At 39.2% G+C, this 14,742-nt stretch overlaps 1 protein-coding gene across 1 annotated transcript in view; it reads right to left on the bottom strand.

Annotated features, from left to right (window-relative positions):
• LRGUK (leucine rich repeats and guanylate kinase domain containing) overlaps nt 1-13,918 on the bottom strand; it is a 52,580-nt gene extending 38,662 nt beyond the window's left edge. The window contains exons 1-8 of the mRNA XM_074903547.1: nt 13,709-13,918; nt 12,489-12,596; nt 11,749-11,830; nt 10,592-10,692; nt 9,739-9,820; nt 6,358-6,482; nt 2,812-2,955; nt 509-589 (exon numbers count right to left, since the gene is read on the bottom strand). Of these exons, the coding sequence (XP_074759648.1) occupies nt 509-589; nt 2,812-2,955; nt 6,358-6,482; nt 9,739-9,820; nt 10,592-10,692; nt 11,749-11,830; nt 12,489-12,596; nt 13,709-13,918 (933 nt within the window). The remainder of the gene's footprint in view (nt 1-508; nt 590-2,811; nt 2,956-6,357; nt 6,483-9,738; nt 9,821-10,591; nt 10,693-11,748; nt 11,831-12,488; nt 12,597-13,708) is intronic.
• Between the last annotated feature and the right edge of the window lie 824 nt (nt 13,919-14,742).

Below are 14,742 nucleotides of genomic sequence, written 5' to 3'. Positions count from 1 at the left end.
AATTCCTTTGAGCTTTTCCCAGTGGCAACCAAATACAGACTTTCAAAGCAAACAAAAACCATGGCATACTGTAGGTACAAATGTATAAATGGATTTGCAAAAGGAATTAATAAAATTCATGGATTTACTATGTGGATATAGAATCACAGAATGGTTTGGGTTGGATTTACTATGTGGATATAGAATCACAGAATGGTTTGGGTTGGAAGGGACCTTAAAGATCGTCTACATCCAGTCCCTCTTCCATGGACAGGGACACCTTCCACTAGGTGAGGTTGCTCAAACTCATGATTAAACATCATGATTCACACGCAGCTTTGGTTCAAAGTTCCCAGACAAAGGTGGGTAACGATGCCAGGGAAAGCATCACTCCCTATTTTCTGTACTTTTTCCCTGAAATGACTCAGCCACTCTTGGAGATAGAAGCTGAGGCTAAATGAATTCTGGTATGATCCTGAACAGCAGTTCTAGGTTCTTATCTTTGGCTTCTTCTTTAGATCTTTCTTACCTGTACAGGATTTTTTAAAAGATTTAAAACTCTGAGGAGAGGTAGATCTTCAATACATTCAAGTTCACGCAGCTCAGCAATCTAATTAGTGACAGAAACAGAGCACAAATCAGCAGCAACAGAATCCATGAGAACTACGGGGAAAAAAAAGTGTTTTTAATCCCTGCTCTTAAAATCTGGACATAAAAAAAAAAAATCATTATACTCACAAAATGGGTACACATGTTAACTGCATTCAATGAGGCACTTCTAGTCACAAAAAGCAGACAACTTGGATGGTAGCTGGAGAAGCAGTATAATACAGACAGCAATTTCAAACCACCTGCATTTTTCCAGTTTTTTTTCAAATGTCAAGCCCTAACACATTTAGCTTTTATGTGGTGGATGTGCTTAAGTGAGGCAATTCTGCAGTTATATTTGCACTTCAGTTGACTAGCAGAAAAAAAAAAAATCCTTCTAAGAAGAGTTTCTTTTCACTGGAGCTCAAGTTCATCCTACCTAACTTGCAGCACTTGACTGAAAAGAATCAGCATAGCTGTCCTTGGCTGTCTGTGTTCAGTGGGTGATGCATCTACCCACAAAGGAACCCGGGGTTGGTGGCACTCAGGCACATCACATAAGCACTGGAAGTTACCTGGGATTAAGCCAAGTTTGTGTACCCAAAGCAAAGTCACGCTACTCGTGCTAGACCTTGAGTGAACAGTTGTAAGGCTCTTCAATAAAAGAAAATGGGTCAAATGGAACCCACGCCGCCTGATTTTAGCCATCTGTTAAGTTAGCCCAAGCTAATCTCACTTTATAATGGGTGGAGAGAGGGAGTTCCAGAGCTCACCCGATCCATGGTACGGTGGGATGAATTGCTATGTAAAGTCATCTGGTTTTCCTCCACTGCTGAAACACTGAACCTAGAAGACTTCAGATTCTATCTCTAACTTATACTCAGCTTATGTAAAGTGTCTAAAAACACAAACCTCAACCATAGCCTGTCCAATATTCATTTTGAGATAACAAGAAGCCCCACTGCAGAACAGTTTTGACCAAATTAAATGTCATTTGGGTGGACTTCCTAAATAAATCATAGAATGCCAATCATCAATATTTGAAAATCACTGCAGATGTACATGAGAGACATGGTTTGCAGATAATCCTGTCGTGCCCATTTTTGAAAAAAATCAAGCATTTAAGATCATTCTGGGTGATAGTGAGCTGAAAGTAACTCAGGTTTTTCTGTGTTAATTAATTAAAATTCTCTTCAAATTATTCTTCAGGAGAAAATGTTCAAAAAATGGTGACTCATTAAAGAGTTTCAATAACATCATTAAAAGAGACAAATTTTGATGAGGTAAAATTAATAGCTTTTGCATGCCATAAAGAACAGTGGAAACTATATAAGGCAATGGAAGTGGTGTTATTAATGCTAATAGCAACCACACTATTAGTTTCCTGACTTGTGCAATTGATGTACCTTTAAATGTCAACCTGAACACAGTGTGAGAAAAAGAATTCATAGCGTCTTGAATTAAATCCTGTAAATGTATCTTGCAGGTGGGAAAAAAGAATGGAAAATGGTCAATTCCTAGTTTATAATTTTATTTCTTATTTTCTCAGATTTTTTTTTTTTCTTATTTCACATGTAAATCTGTCTTTGATGTCAAAATGATTCATAAATTGATGGTCTTTTCAGTTAAGGACCCTGGAAGATCAATATCAGAAGCATTATGTATAAATGGCTTGGGTTTCAAAATTCAAATACAAATGAGCTGGATCGTATCATTGTACTTTCAGCAAAAATTCTGCTGCATAACAAAAGCCACTTTATAATAGAGCACATGCAGTTCTGCCTTACAGGAAGTTCCCAGCTGAGAGCTCAGAAGAATCTGTGGTCATAAAATTGGGCTAGAGAGATATTAGCAAACCCTCCTGAGGCCTGGCAGTAGAAAAGCTGTGATGTAAGTAAAGATCCTCAAGAATAATCAAGCTGAAAAAGCTGCATACTCATCCCTATCTTATCCACTCAAGGGAGCACTGTTAGTTCTGTATGTATGTGAGCACTAAATACTACAGAAGTGATACCTACATAAAGATAAACCCATCAAGAGATATTAAGTAAGGCCTAAGTACACCATCAGACAACATGAAACAGCATGAGCGAAATACCAAAGGAAAAAATGTCATCCTTTCTAATATTAAATTTCTTAGTGTTGTGAGATGTTTTGATTAAGCTTAACGAGACTGAATTTTAGAACAAAAAAAGATAATTATGTATTCTTAGAAAAAAATGAGATCAATATGAAGTATGCTACCTGGTTATCCTCTAGGTTGATCATCTCTAGTAGATGATGTTCCTCCAAGCCTTCTAGACTAGTTATTTTATTACTAGATAGGTCCAGCTTCTGTAGAGTTTTCAAGGTGTTCAACCCAGTTACCTTCGCAATCTGGTTAGAGCTCTAAGAAGAAATGAAAACATAGAAACTGTTGATAAAGTTCTACAGATGGAAAACAATATTCCTGAGTGTTCACTTCATTATTGAGAATCCTATTACAAATAGGCCTTTTATGCATTAGCCCATCTTCATCTTGAGATGATGTATTACAGCTTTCCATGCTGCTCAAGGAAAAAACAATCAACTATCTTCTGAGTAACTTGTCTTCAACTCACCTTGAAGAGCAGCGAGAGACAACAGCAATAAAAAGAGCTCTGACATTCTTTTGAAGCTGATACTGGCTAAAGGATACTCTTGTCACTATCCAACTCAAAATTTAGGAAATAGATATGCACATAAAATTACAGAATATATATACATAAATACATATAATTTCCCTCTGTAATCGTGGTTATATTTACACTTATGATTACAGAATAAATAATGAAAATATTAAGGTAGAGCAATACCGTACTGTCTTCTTTGGACTACGGGCAGCCTATAAAAATATCTCTAGGATACACAAGTTCATCTTAATGCATGCTAAGTGAAGGCAGACTTTATTTGCTGTCAGTGACAGAATGCACAGAAATGTTAAAAAAACCCCAAGCCACCAAAACCCACCTTACTGTAAGTTCATCTAGACTCTAACACAAGAAATGACCCAAGCTTTTGAGAACTCATAACCAGCTATCATTATTTTAGATTCCTTCCAAACAAATGACAAGATAGAAGACCTAGATTTATCACTGGACACCAGATGGCTTCATTTCTCAGGGCCTCACAAATCACACGCTCGTTTCTGCTACGAACTCCAAATAGGTACAACATGCTAGGTTCTGTACTCATCTTTGTCCCAGTGGCCACACGTACCCAGATGGCCTCTCCACATGATTCTTTCTGTATAACCTTGCAAGTTATATTTTCCCATCAGCATCACCTTGTGCTGAAAGCTTAGAAGCCTCATATTCTATTAATAAATATTTAGGAACCATTGAAATAAATAAGCTTGCTGACTCTAATGTTAATCCAGTTGTCTGTCCTTGACATTTTTCCTGACTTTTAAATGTTTAATTAGGTTATTAATAGCATGGAGGCTCCCTCTTCTCTTCCTGTTCTTCGTTAGACCTCTGTTTAATAGGGTACAGCTCAGAGCTCTAGTTGCAAAATGCTATGCAAGAGGTGCACATAAAATTCTGTGAACTAAAGGCATTTGTGTAGAGATCCTCTTTTGCAAAGCATAAAATTCCTAAGAGTCCAGTTCATTAGAGCTGCACTTATTTTTTTGCAAACATAAGCAGAATAAAGGCTTTTTGGTATAGCTAGGCAGTATTTACAGTTTTTGAAGCCCTCTCTTCCAAACTTCAGACCTTACTATTCTTTCAACCTAAAAAGCCCAAGGGAAAATGGAAAAGAACGATGAATCAATGGGAAGAGAAGGGATGAATGCTCCCATGAAAAGAGAACTGCATTTTATTCTAATTGGTAAAAGAAAATGCTATGCTAAAATCTGCCTATTTACATAATTTCCACATGACTATCTAGTTTGCTTATTAAAAAAGACAAGCAGTTGTATAAATAAGCATATCAGCATGTAAGAACCAAAACTGAAGAACATGTTCATATTAATAAGGCTTAGCTGTTAACACAACCTCCAAAACATTTTACAGAGCAGATAACCATTACTAACAGAATTATTATTAGACCTTTTAGATGAGGAAATTAGTGCACACAATGGCTGAGCGACTGTATTTCTCCCTGAAGAAAGTATTCAGAGAAAAGCTCTTCCTGTCAGCTTAGATCGTCATACTCCTACAGTTCATTTCAGAACTTTTAGACACGATTTTGCCAATCTGAGTTAATCTTAGCCACTAAAAATGAGACAAAATTCAGTTTTATTGCCACTAAGGGCATAAAGCTACTGAAGGCATTATATACCTGAAATATAAGTATATTAAAAATACGTTACTGAACACCACTGGAATATATTATTCAAAACATTCCACTGTCCACTTTTAAATGGGAATATTTTTCCTGAATATCAAAGCAGTAATAAGTACAAGGGCCAATCAGGCCTTGATGAGTACAGACCTTAGTTACTCTTGTCTATATCAGTTACTACAGAACTGAAGAGAAATCTTTAAAATTTTAAAAGGATTGGAAAAGAATATTTCTATTCTTGATAAGGGTTTCATTCACTTTACCTAAAATATTTATGTAGGTGCTTAAAACTAATGTGGCAAATATGAGCATATTTCTATGTATAGCTTTTTTGGTACTCATTTTTAAAATCCCATTAACTATTTTTAATCTTTTTATTACAAAGTTAAAGTTATTAAGAAATAGCCTGTTGTATTTTATAGCAACTGAACAGCATTAAAAATAGTTTTTGCTTGTGTTTTTGTGCAACACCTATATGGATGGCTCTTCCTATTAAGTATCTCAAACTGATTTAGAAGAAAGCGTTGGTATTATTAAGGATATTTTACAAACATGGACCTGAGGAACACTGAAATAAATGCCTTCCCAAGGTCTGTAAAAGAGCCAGATGCATGCAAACAGATGTAGGCATTGACAGAGGTCGATATCTGGAGTAGTTATCGCTGGCTATCTTCATAACCAACAGGGAGAAACAGGCACTTCCAAGGCCTGATGCATTTTGCATGAATGTAGATAGCAGCAGCTGGATCAGAATAATGGAGTTTTTCAAGTGTCCATTTCTCTCCACTGACTTCGAGGCTCCAGAAAACAATGAGCTCTGTTGTCTACACCACAGAAATCTGGAGCCAGATAAACCCCACTAAAGCATCTAGAAATATAAGCTAGAAACGTTGTATTTAAACAAATATACCCTAGATATCTTGTCGCAAAGCCGGCAATACAAAGCTTCCAATCTCATGACAAGATCCTTAAAAAAATTAAACAAAGATCCTTTAACAATATATCAGATTTGCATCCTAAACTTGACTTGTTTTCTAAAACAAATGGAGGCTGCTCAGTCCTCACTTCTTCCTCTCCTGTCCTGGCTCACTGCTGTCATGAACACAACTTCATGAGGAAATGTGCTTTAAAAAAACCAATAAAATAAATCATTGTTTGTATAGTGGGACTTGCAGAGTAATTTCTTACACATCACCTAAGCGACAACAAAAACCTACCCAGAGCAAAAGCAAAATATCTTCAGAGAAATTCAAAACCTAGCTGGACAAGGCCCTGAGCAATCTCCACTGAAGACGGAGATGGATCAGATGATCTTCCCAGTTTCCTTCTAACCTATATTATTCTATGATCCTGATTTAATAGAAAAAAATGTGTCCAGTATTACAAAGATCTCTGAAAATTTGTTATGTAACTACCTGCACATTTATTAAAGCATTAATATACAGATAAAAGGCAGGAAACCGACTCGAATTACTTCTTCCTTACCAGATTGAGTATCCTGATAGGTAAGTTCTCAAGGCCACCGATTGCACTGAGTCTGTTGTGTGACAAACTAAGATGAATCAGACTGTGACACTTCTCCAGTCCTCTTATCTCCTCTATGTTATTAACTATACAGAAGTGTTTGCGTTTAAGGAAAATGGCCAAACACAAAACCTTAGCTACAATTAGCAGTTAAATTAGCCAGTGGAGCTGAATTTTATGGTATGGGGAGCTGGACATCAAATGTTTCATGCTAAGGAGTTTTAAATCCCAGCTGCTCACACCCATCCCTATTCTGCAACTCACTGTCTCCTTGTTTGACTGGCACAACTTTTTGCAGGGCAGCAGGACAAGCAACACTTACTCAGATAGAAATATCCTCCCCTCCTTTTTGGAGGGGTTTTTAACTCCAAAATTGTTTCTGTGACCTGGTGTATAGTGCAGCCCTTCAAGCTGGCATAACCGGGTTGGTGGCAAATCAAGAAAGTAGTGAAAATGAAGGAACAGGCGTGTGGGGAAGAAACTACTTCTGCCACCATCTTGCAAAACTATGCTGTAAATCTCTGGTCTTCTTATCAGATGCACACATGCAGGCTAAACCATAGGGGTATTTATGTCTTTGAGTCTACCTGAGCACCGCTTGTGTTAGGTCAGCTGTAGAATCCAGGTACATGGCTGATTCATTGGAGGAGGGTGTGATCTTTTTATGTTTATGGAGTACTTAACTCAACATGGCTCCAAACTGACCTTAACCTCCAAGCATCGTACTTAAATTATTCAAGTCATAACAGACAACAGTACTATACGGGGCTATTTCACTCTAAATTACACCTGTTTTATACTGGCCACCTGTCCTGACAGGGGAACGTGTATCTTAAATTATCATGAAAATCAAAAGCAGCAGTAGAAGTAGTTAGGATTCCTCTCAGCAAACTTCAGCATTAACATAACTACCCAGATTCCTTAAACAAAGCATGTCTCCTTTGACAACAAGCCTTCTCAGACTGCTTTTACAATGGGATGAACTGCAGAGGTACCCGACTGTATTTCTCCACTGTACCAAACTCAGGTAACTGATCCAGGCATGGAATTGCACTCGTATTGTAAGTGTCCAAGCTGGAACTAGTTACATAAAAGCTCAAGAAATATAAATGAAAAAAAAAAAATAGCCAGAACATGCAGGACACAGAGAAATGCCTTTAGACAATCACAGAAGAAAACATTTTTAATTGACTTGAGAGAATAAACTCTGCCTGCAAAGAGGGGCAAGTGATTTTTCATCCACGTTTCTAGTCTTACCAGGCAGTGGACAAATTATCAGGATTTTTTCTCAGTCTGAATAATATTGTGACCAAACTGTAAGCTTAGTCAGGGACAACAGAACACTCGTTAATAGCTGTGACTAAACTCTCTTTTGTCCTAACTGCATTCCTACACAGATACTTAACTATACGGTACCCGAGTTCTACACTGACAGGCCTAGATGGGGAAGGAGAGGAGGAGAAATGAGATAATAAGCATAGATTTATCTTTTCACGGGACCGCACAGTAGGCTGTCTCTGTCGTTTTAGAAAAGAAACCAAAATCCTCCACAGGCACTGATACTGGACAGATATTAATTGATTTGCATACAAAATGAGACTGCTTCTCTTTCAACTGAGGAAAAAAAGTTGGGGGAGAAAAAAAAATATTTAAGCCATAAGTATCAATATGAGGTAACAAATTGCTCAGCACTAAAAATTAATACAATCAGTTTTAGTCTTTTGTCAGATATTATTGCCCAAACTGTCGCCCTTTCTGGTTTGGGCAGTTTCCTCCCTGAAAACTCATTTATAAACCTGTCAGGTACGCTTGTGTATGCACCTGACAGAAAAAAAAAAAGTTACAATGACCTTACCATCTGCATCATAATTCACTTAAATATGGTAAAAAATGATTAGTTACTGTCAACGAGAAGTGAATGGCACACGTTTCTGCTACTGCATGATATTTAATATAGTATTTTAATTTACAATTACAAAGAGCAGCTTGTTTTGTCTGCCATGTCTTTGGCGAGGAGTGCTTGACACGGGTGAGGAACAGTGACACTTTCCTCTTCTAAATTCTGCACTTCCAAATTCTGCACTCATTTTTCTGTATTTCAGAGGGTCCTGTAGCAACTGTGTGCATGAAACAATTTTTCTCCCCATTTCAATGGCACCTTCATTGACAAATAAAGAAACTGAAGACAGCACGCTGCTGCATTGAAACCAAATGAAAAAAATAGTGATTCAGATCCACAGTACAAATCTCTCATCTCTTTTCCTTTTCATTTTGCCATATGGTTTTTGCTCTGCGATAGAAAATTAGAATTGCAAAGGCATGGTGCCTCGATGCCATTTTCTGACAAGAATCACGTCACCTGTACACCTTGTAAAACATGTGAATAACGTAACCTGGGTGCCCTGCAAATGTTTTATCTGCTCCTACATGAAAGCATTGTATTAATATCGTTTGGTAATGGGCTACTTCGAGGACAAGGGACAGAGGAAAAACTGCAACAGCCTGCTGTCTTCTCCTTTTCAGAGAGCAGAAAATCAAGCTGCAATTTAGGAAGCAAAGAGGAAAGGTTCAGGAGCCCTTGGGAAGCAATTGTAAGTCAGGCAGCATGTCAACATGGAACTCCAGAAGAGCTTTCAAAAAAAGCATAGGAGAATCTTTAGGGAGACTGAGAGTACTACGGACAGCCTTGGAAAAGTAAGCAATGAAGAAACTTAATCTGCAGGTTCCTGTTTATCTGATTTCTGCTAGAACAGTGTTTCTAATCCCACAGACAGTACCAGTGAGAGTGTGGAAGGTGGGTAGCAGAACACCTTTGCTCTGTGTTCTTCCCTCAGCATACTCCAGGAAGTTTTCTTTCACTTAAAGATTCTCTTCACTGTCATTAAACGGACTTGTCCTTCACAGAACTTGTACAGTCCCTGTGTAATTACACACGTCTAAGATTAAACAACATGGACCTTTTTCATTTAAGGGTGCTTAATATTCCAAGCTGATTTCCTATTAACCTTTTCTATATAAAATTACTGAGATTATTTATTACCTCTGCCGTGCAAAGACAGTATGACATGGCACTTTTTCAGTTTTACATCATGCAAAGAGCAGGTTTTTTGCGTTCCTCTAGCAGGCTAATACCTGACATGTATACACAAACACTTCTAATACTATGCACGCTTAAGTAAATTAAGAGCAGTTTCACCACCAGAATCGGTGTTTAATCTTGTTTCTAAAGACATAAGGGACATGAAGGAAAAATAAAAACAAAACGGGTATCTGTATGAAGCAACAGCTGTTCAGAAAGCAAACAAGCAACTTTTCTCCCATTCAATTTTCCATAAAGGATACAATCCAGCAAGAGTTTAGTAAGTGACTGGTATGCTGACAAATCCTGCATTTTAGGTATTTGATTGTGTGAAAAATCTACTTCCTAAAGTAAAAAGGAGACAGAAAGTTAGTTTTATTCCTTCAGCACTTACAGCTGTCTTGTGAAACTAAACAGCTGCTACACTAAACTTGTTATCAAGGCTGTGGAAGAAATAAGACGACCATTAATATTAATATTGGGACATAAACACAAAGACTGTTTTTTATGACACATAAATTTCACATTTTGGGAACTTCCAAAACTATACATTCTTCCAACAATATTCTCATTAATGGTCCTGTAATTATGTGTACATATTAAAAAAACCCCAATCAACTAACAGAGAAAACAGAGAAATACATGAAGTTTGTATTTCAAAACAACCTCCTGCTTTTTATAACCTAAAGTGGGCTACAAGAAAACAACAGCAAAGGGAAGACTAACACACAGCTACATGTTAAGTACGTGTTTCACAAAGAGGATTAGCACCAGTTAATTTGAAAGGCAGGAACTGATCCCACTAAAGGTCTGATGAATTTGACAAGCAAGGAAAAAATTCTGGTTCTATTTACGTCTGGCTAGAAGAGTCAGCTGTATGGTACACCTTCCCATGGCATGCAAGGGTTCAGAGTGTGAAAGAAAATAAAAGACTGAAACATGCAGCATAAAATACCCAAACATTTGAAAATGCTATTAAAATGTCAAATGAGGTAAGAAAGGAGAATAAAGGCGGCCTAAAAATTTGCTTTTGCATGTGTCCAAATACAATGTCTAAATTAAATTTAGAAAATGGTTTTGAATTTAAACCTATAAAATGTACTTTTTGCAACTTACCTTGAGATTTTTAGGTGGTTTAAAAACAAAATACGTAGTCAGCTCATTGTTGGAAGCATTCAGTTCTAGTAAGTAAGGCATGTGACTGACACAAGAAAGATCTAGTAACAAGACAAAAGGTCAAATCCTGTACATGAATGCATAGGTAAATGCAGAGATCATCATGTCAGAATGGCATAATTACGTCCAGTAGCAATCAAAAATCAATTTGCAGTTACACATTCAGAAAGCAATGTTTAAAACGCAGAAATAACATGTATTAACACCTTCTACTAGAAAAAAAGATGGTTTCTAAACCACAAAGAATAAATATTTAAGTTCTACATTAAATTTCCATTACGCAAACTGATCTGTCTGCAAGTCAGGATATGGTTTTATATTCTAGCTAGCTCTAGAATGACAGAGAGACTATCTCTGTCCTAACTAATTCATTAGCGGAGAAAAGTATTTAGGCCTTTACTGAAGACTAAACGACTAGTTGCTATGGAAAAGTCTCTGCTCTGTGCAGACCTAACCTTCACAGACAAACTATTAGTAAGACGAGCACGGAGAAGTGCTGCCTTACAAAAGTGCTGCTATTATAGGACTCCAGCACCTCAAGTGAAATGAACTTGAAAGAAATAATGCAACAGACTGCCACCACAGCTCATTCCTTTTGATGTGAAATTAAAAAATGAGTTGGGACATACAAGGTAGAGGGCAGGAGTAGAAGATGATGGACTTTATCTCAGTCTCCATTTGTTGTTACCTTTCTACATCCAGGATACAATTTTTTTTTTACATTTCATCACCAATGGGAAACCCTGACAAAGGAAAGCCCAAGGCTGGGAAAACTGTACCAGACGTAACTTTAAATATTATGACATCTGCTCAACCTTAATCTTGTGTTGATATGCTTGCATGCATTTTATCTTTGGATAATAAACTGGACAATAATCTCCATGTTTCCACTGATAAACATATGCTGGTGCAGCTGTCTGAATGGTCCATACATCATTCTCAAGAAGATCTAGCCATCACCTCATTCTATAGAGCTCGAGTAGTTACACGTTAAAATGTAGACCAGGCTTTGTGATACTAAAACTACATGGTACACTGCATTTCTTATCTTAAATGATTTCACAACCCAAGAATTTACTAGAGTATTTACTACATACCATTAATTTTATTATATGAAAGTTCCAGCTTCTGTAGGTGAATGTATCTGGAGAGGATGTTAATGTCACTTAACTCACGACCCTGGAAAAATAAAGCAAAGAGACTTTAATAACTATCTGTATAACCTCAGCCGCTCTCCCAAGAGATGCACAGCAGCAGCAGACATTGAAAAGGTGCCCCGAGGTCTCTCCAGCTGGATGTGTCGGAAGAGGATGACATACACCAAGAGTGATGTTAGACCTGCAGACCAGCCATGAATAGAGAAAATGTCAAAAGGCTTTAAAACACAACTAGGAGAGACAGCTGTAGCTAGGAAAAATGCCAGGAAAACAAGACTGCATAGAAAAGGGAGTGGCAGCAAGTGAACTTTAAAAAGACACAACCACTTTAACTTTCTGAATGAACACAGCATTCTCAGGTGTTTAGCATGTTCCTCTATTTTTTTTTTTCCCCTCAGCTGACTGAAGCAGGAAGATACATTTTCACACTCAAAGATTGGGTAAGGAAAAATCTTAACCGCTGTTGCTACTAAGTGAACAAAACAATACCGATATGGCAGTTGCCAGCAGGAGCTGTGCTGTGTCTTGTCAAAAGTCCCATGTACATGAAACGGCATTGACAGGTAGAGACAAAAATCTGTGTCTTGACATTTTTTTACTAGACCAACTATATGCTGTTAAAAACAGGAAACGTTTGAGCAGAGAAGCACTTTACATTGATGTTCTTTGCTTATACTTACTGAAAGCGACAGATTGAGATAAACATATTCAATACCAGGGGCTGAGCGTCCCAGCTTGTGGAGTCCCTCAGCCACAGTGTCTTCATCCAACACTCCATCAAACTGACCCTATAAAATACCAGAAAGGGAGGGCAGGGGGAGGAATGGATTAAGGAGAAATACATGAAATGAAATTCCACACTCGGTAGAATCTGGGGCCTGCTTGGGATGCAACCAGGAACAGAGTTTAATAAAAGTCCTCAATCAAATGCTGCTTTCAGTGCTCCATCCCTCTACTAATGCACTAAACATTAGGAAAAATGACAATTACAGCCCTCAAAACAGATAAACAGAAACATATCACATACTAGCTCTATACATTTAAAAAGGTTCAACAGCTTTTGTTGGGATTTTTTTTTTTTACCTTTTGGTTTAAATGCACAGCTCTAAACAGGGCCTGTTTCCAGAGATGTTGAGCTCACACTGATTATGGATATCTCAGCAAATCAGCACTAACATAACCCCAGTGCTGCACCCCAATATGCACATTATTGGAGGCCCTTTAAATTTGTTCAGCATGAGCAGCTAGCGCTACTCTTCAGAGAACAATCTTTGCCAAAGAGGGTACTTGACAGATGGCACTAATGAACCACTGCGTAGGTTTAATGAGAAAATAAGCCAATGGCTTGTGAAATTCCCAAGAGCTTGGAGAAGGCACACAATTCCCAATCTAGGGACCAAGATAAATAGTGTTTCAAATGGTAATCATCTAAATTATAGCACCTACATGTTATATTAATGGAGACTAGGGATGCATTTCCACTAGGTAAAAATATGAAGTGGTACCGCTGTGACAGTGGACACTTTAGAGCCCCAAAGAGCAGCAGAACAAATTCACTTGGGTCCAGGGGCGTATTGAGTCTCAGGCTGGGGACATAAACAAGTTTTATTTGGCAATCCATACACCAGTTTATGCTTAGTCTTTATATAGTAAGGAGAAAGGGAAAATCCAAAACTATCCTGGACACCACAGGGATGGAGGGACCCTAAAAAAAGGCAGAAATGAGGGATGAGGGGAGACAGACCAAACCAGCCCTTCCCCTCTTTGGAGAAATGAGAAACCACCGGTGCCCTCATCGACTCCCCATTATTTTCCCCACAATTACACTGATGAGGGGGGAAAGGGCTCTTCCCTCACGAGCACACCCCTCCCCAAATAGCTGGGGGGCACTGAGTTGAACCTCTGCGTGCTGTGACTCCTCTTCCTCTTCGTCACCGGCCTCCTGCTCGTCCTCTTGGTGAGACAGACTGAGGTGTGGCTGCTGCAGGCTGGGCCTGTGCTGGGGCAGCTGCCCGGGGATCCCCTGGGAGCGGTGCTGCGGAGGTCCATGAGAAGGGGGAAGCAGCTCACCGAGGCCGCCCTCTCCCTCCTTCTCCTCACTCCCCTCCATGAGCTGTAATAAGAAGTGAAGAGGCGGAGGAAGCTGCGCTACCGATGCTTCGCACTTGACCGCCACACGGTCACCCCCCAGAACAGGCCGCCGCCATCTTGTTTGCGCTCCGGTTGCCGCAGAGACGGGAGAGGCAACACCCCCCCCTCATGGGGAAAGGGGATTCGCGCCATCCCGCCAGCCAGCCAATAGAAAAGCGGCGGCGGAGCGGTGCAGGATGGGAGTTGTAGTTCTCGGAGCCGGGCTCGCTCGCCGGGCCGCAGAGCATGTCGGGAGTTGTAGTCCTCCTCGCAGGCCCTCAGGCGGCGCCATCGGGCTCGCAGAGATGCTTCCGCGGCTGAAGGCACCGCATGCTCCCTCACGCAGCCCCTCTCCTTTCCTCTTTCCCCCTCCCACTTTTCCACAACAAGGGAGAAGAGTGTGTTCGCCCCCATTTGTGCGCACCAGATCAGGGTACAAACTCAATACTGTCAGAAAAATCTTTGTGGTACCGTTATCCAGCCACAAAGCCCCAGGGCAATGTGCAAGATGGCGGCTTTCCTCAGCGGCACCATAACAAGAATAAAGGCTATGCAGAGAGTTTGCAGTCCTGACTCCCAGTCAGCTGTTTTAGTCAGGCCAGTCCAGGTTATCCCAGTTTTTGTCTGCAAGGACAGGTGACATCGATCATTTATACTGGGAGTCTCAGCTATCTGCTGGGGTGAGGGTCTGAGGCTGTTTGAAATCGGGGAGTAATGAGTTTCCTTAAAAAAAAATACAGTTTCAAAACTGGTGGAAAAATCTATATAATCTTGCTGAAAACATCTGGGAAATAATAAGGGATC

Source organism: Athene noctua, chromosome 3, assembly GCF_965140245.1.
Source record: "Athene noctua chromosome 3, bAthNoc1.hap1.1, whole genome shotgun sequence".
NCBI lineage: Eukaryota > Metazoa > Chordata > Aves > Strigiformes > Strigidae > Athene > Athene noctua.
The sequence above is the reverse complement of the archived record's forward strand: the minus strand, read 5'-3'. Positions and strand labels throughout refer to the sequence as shown.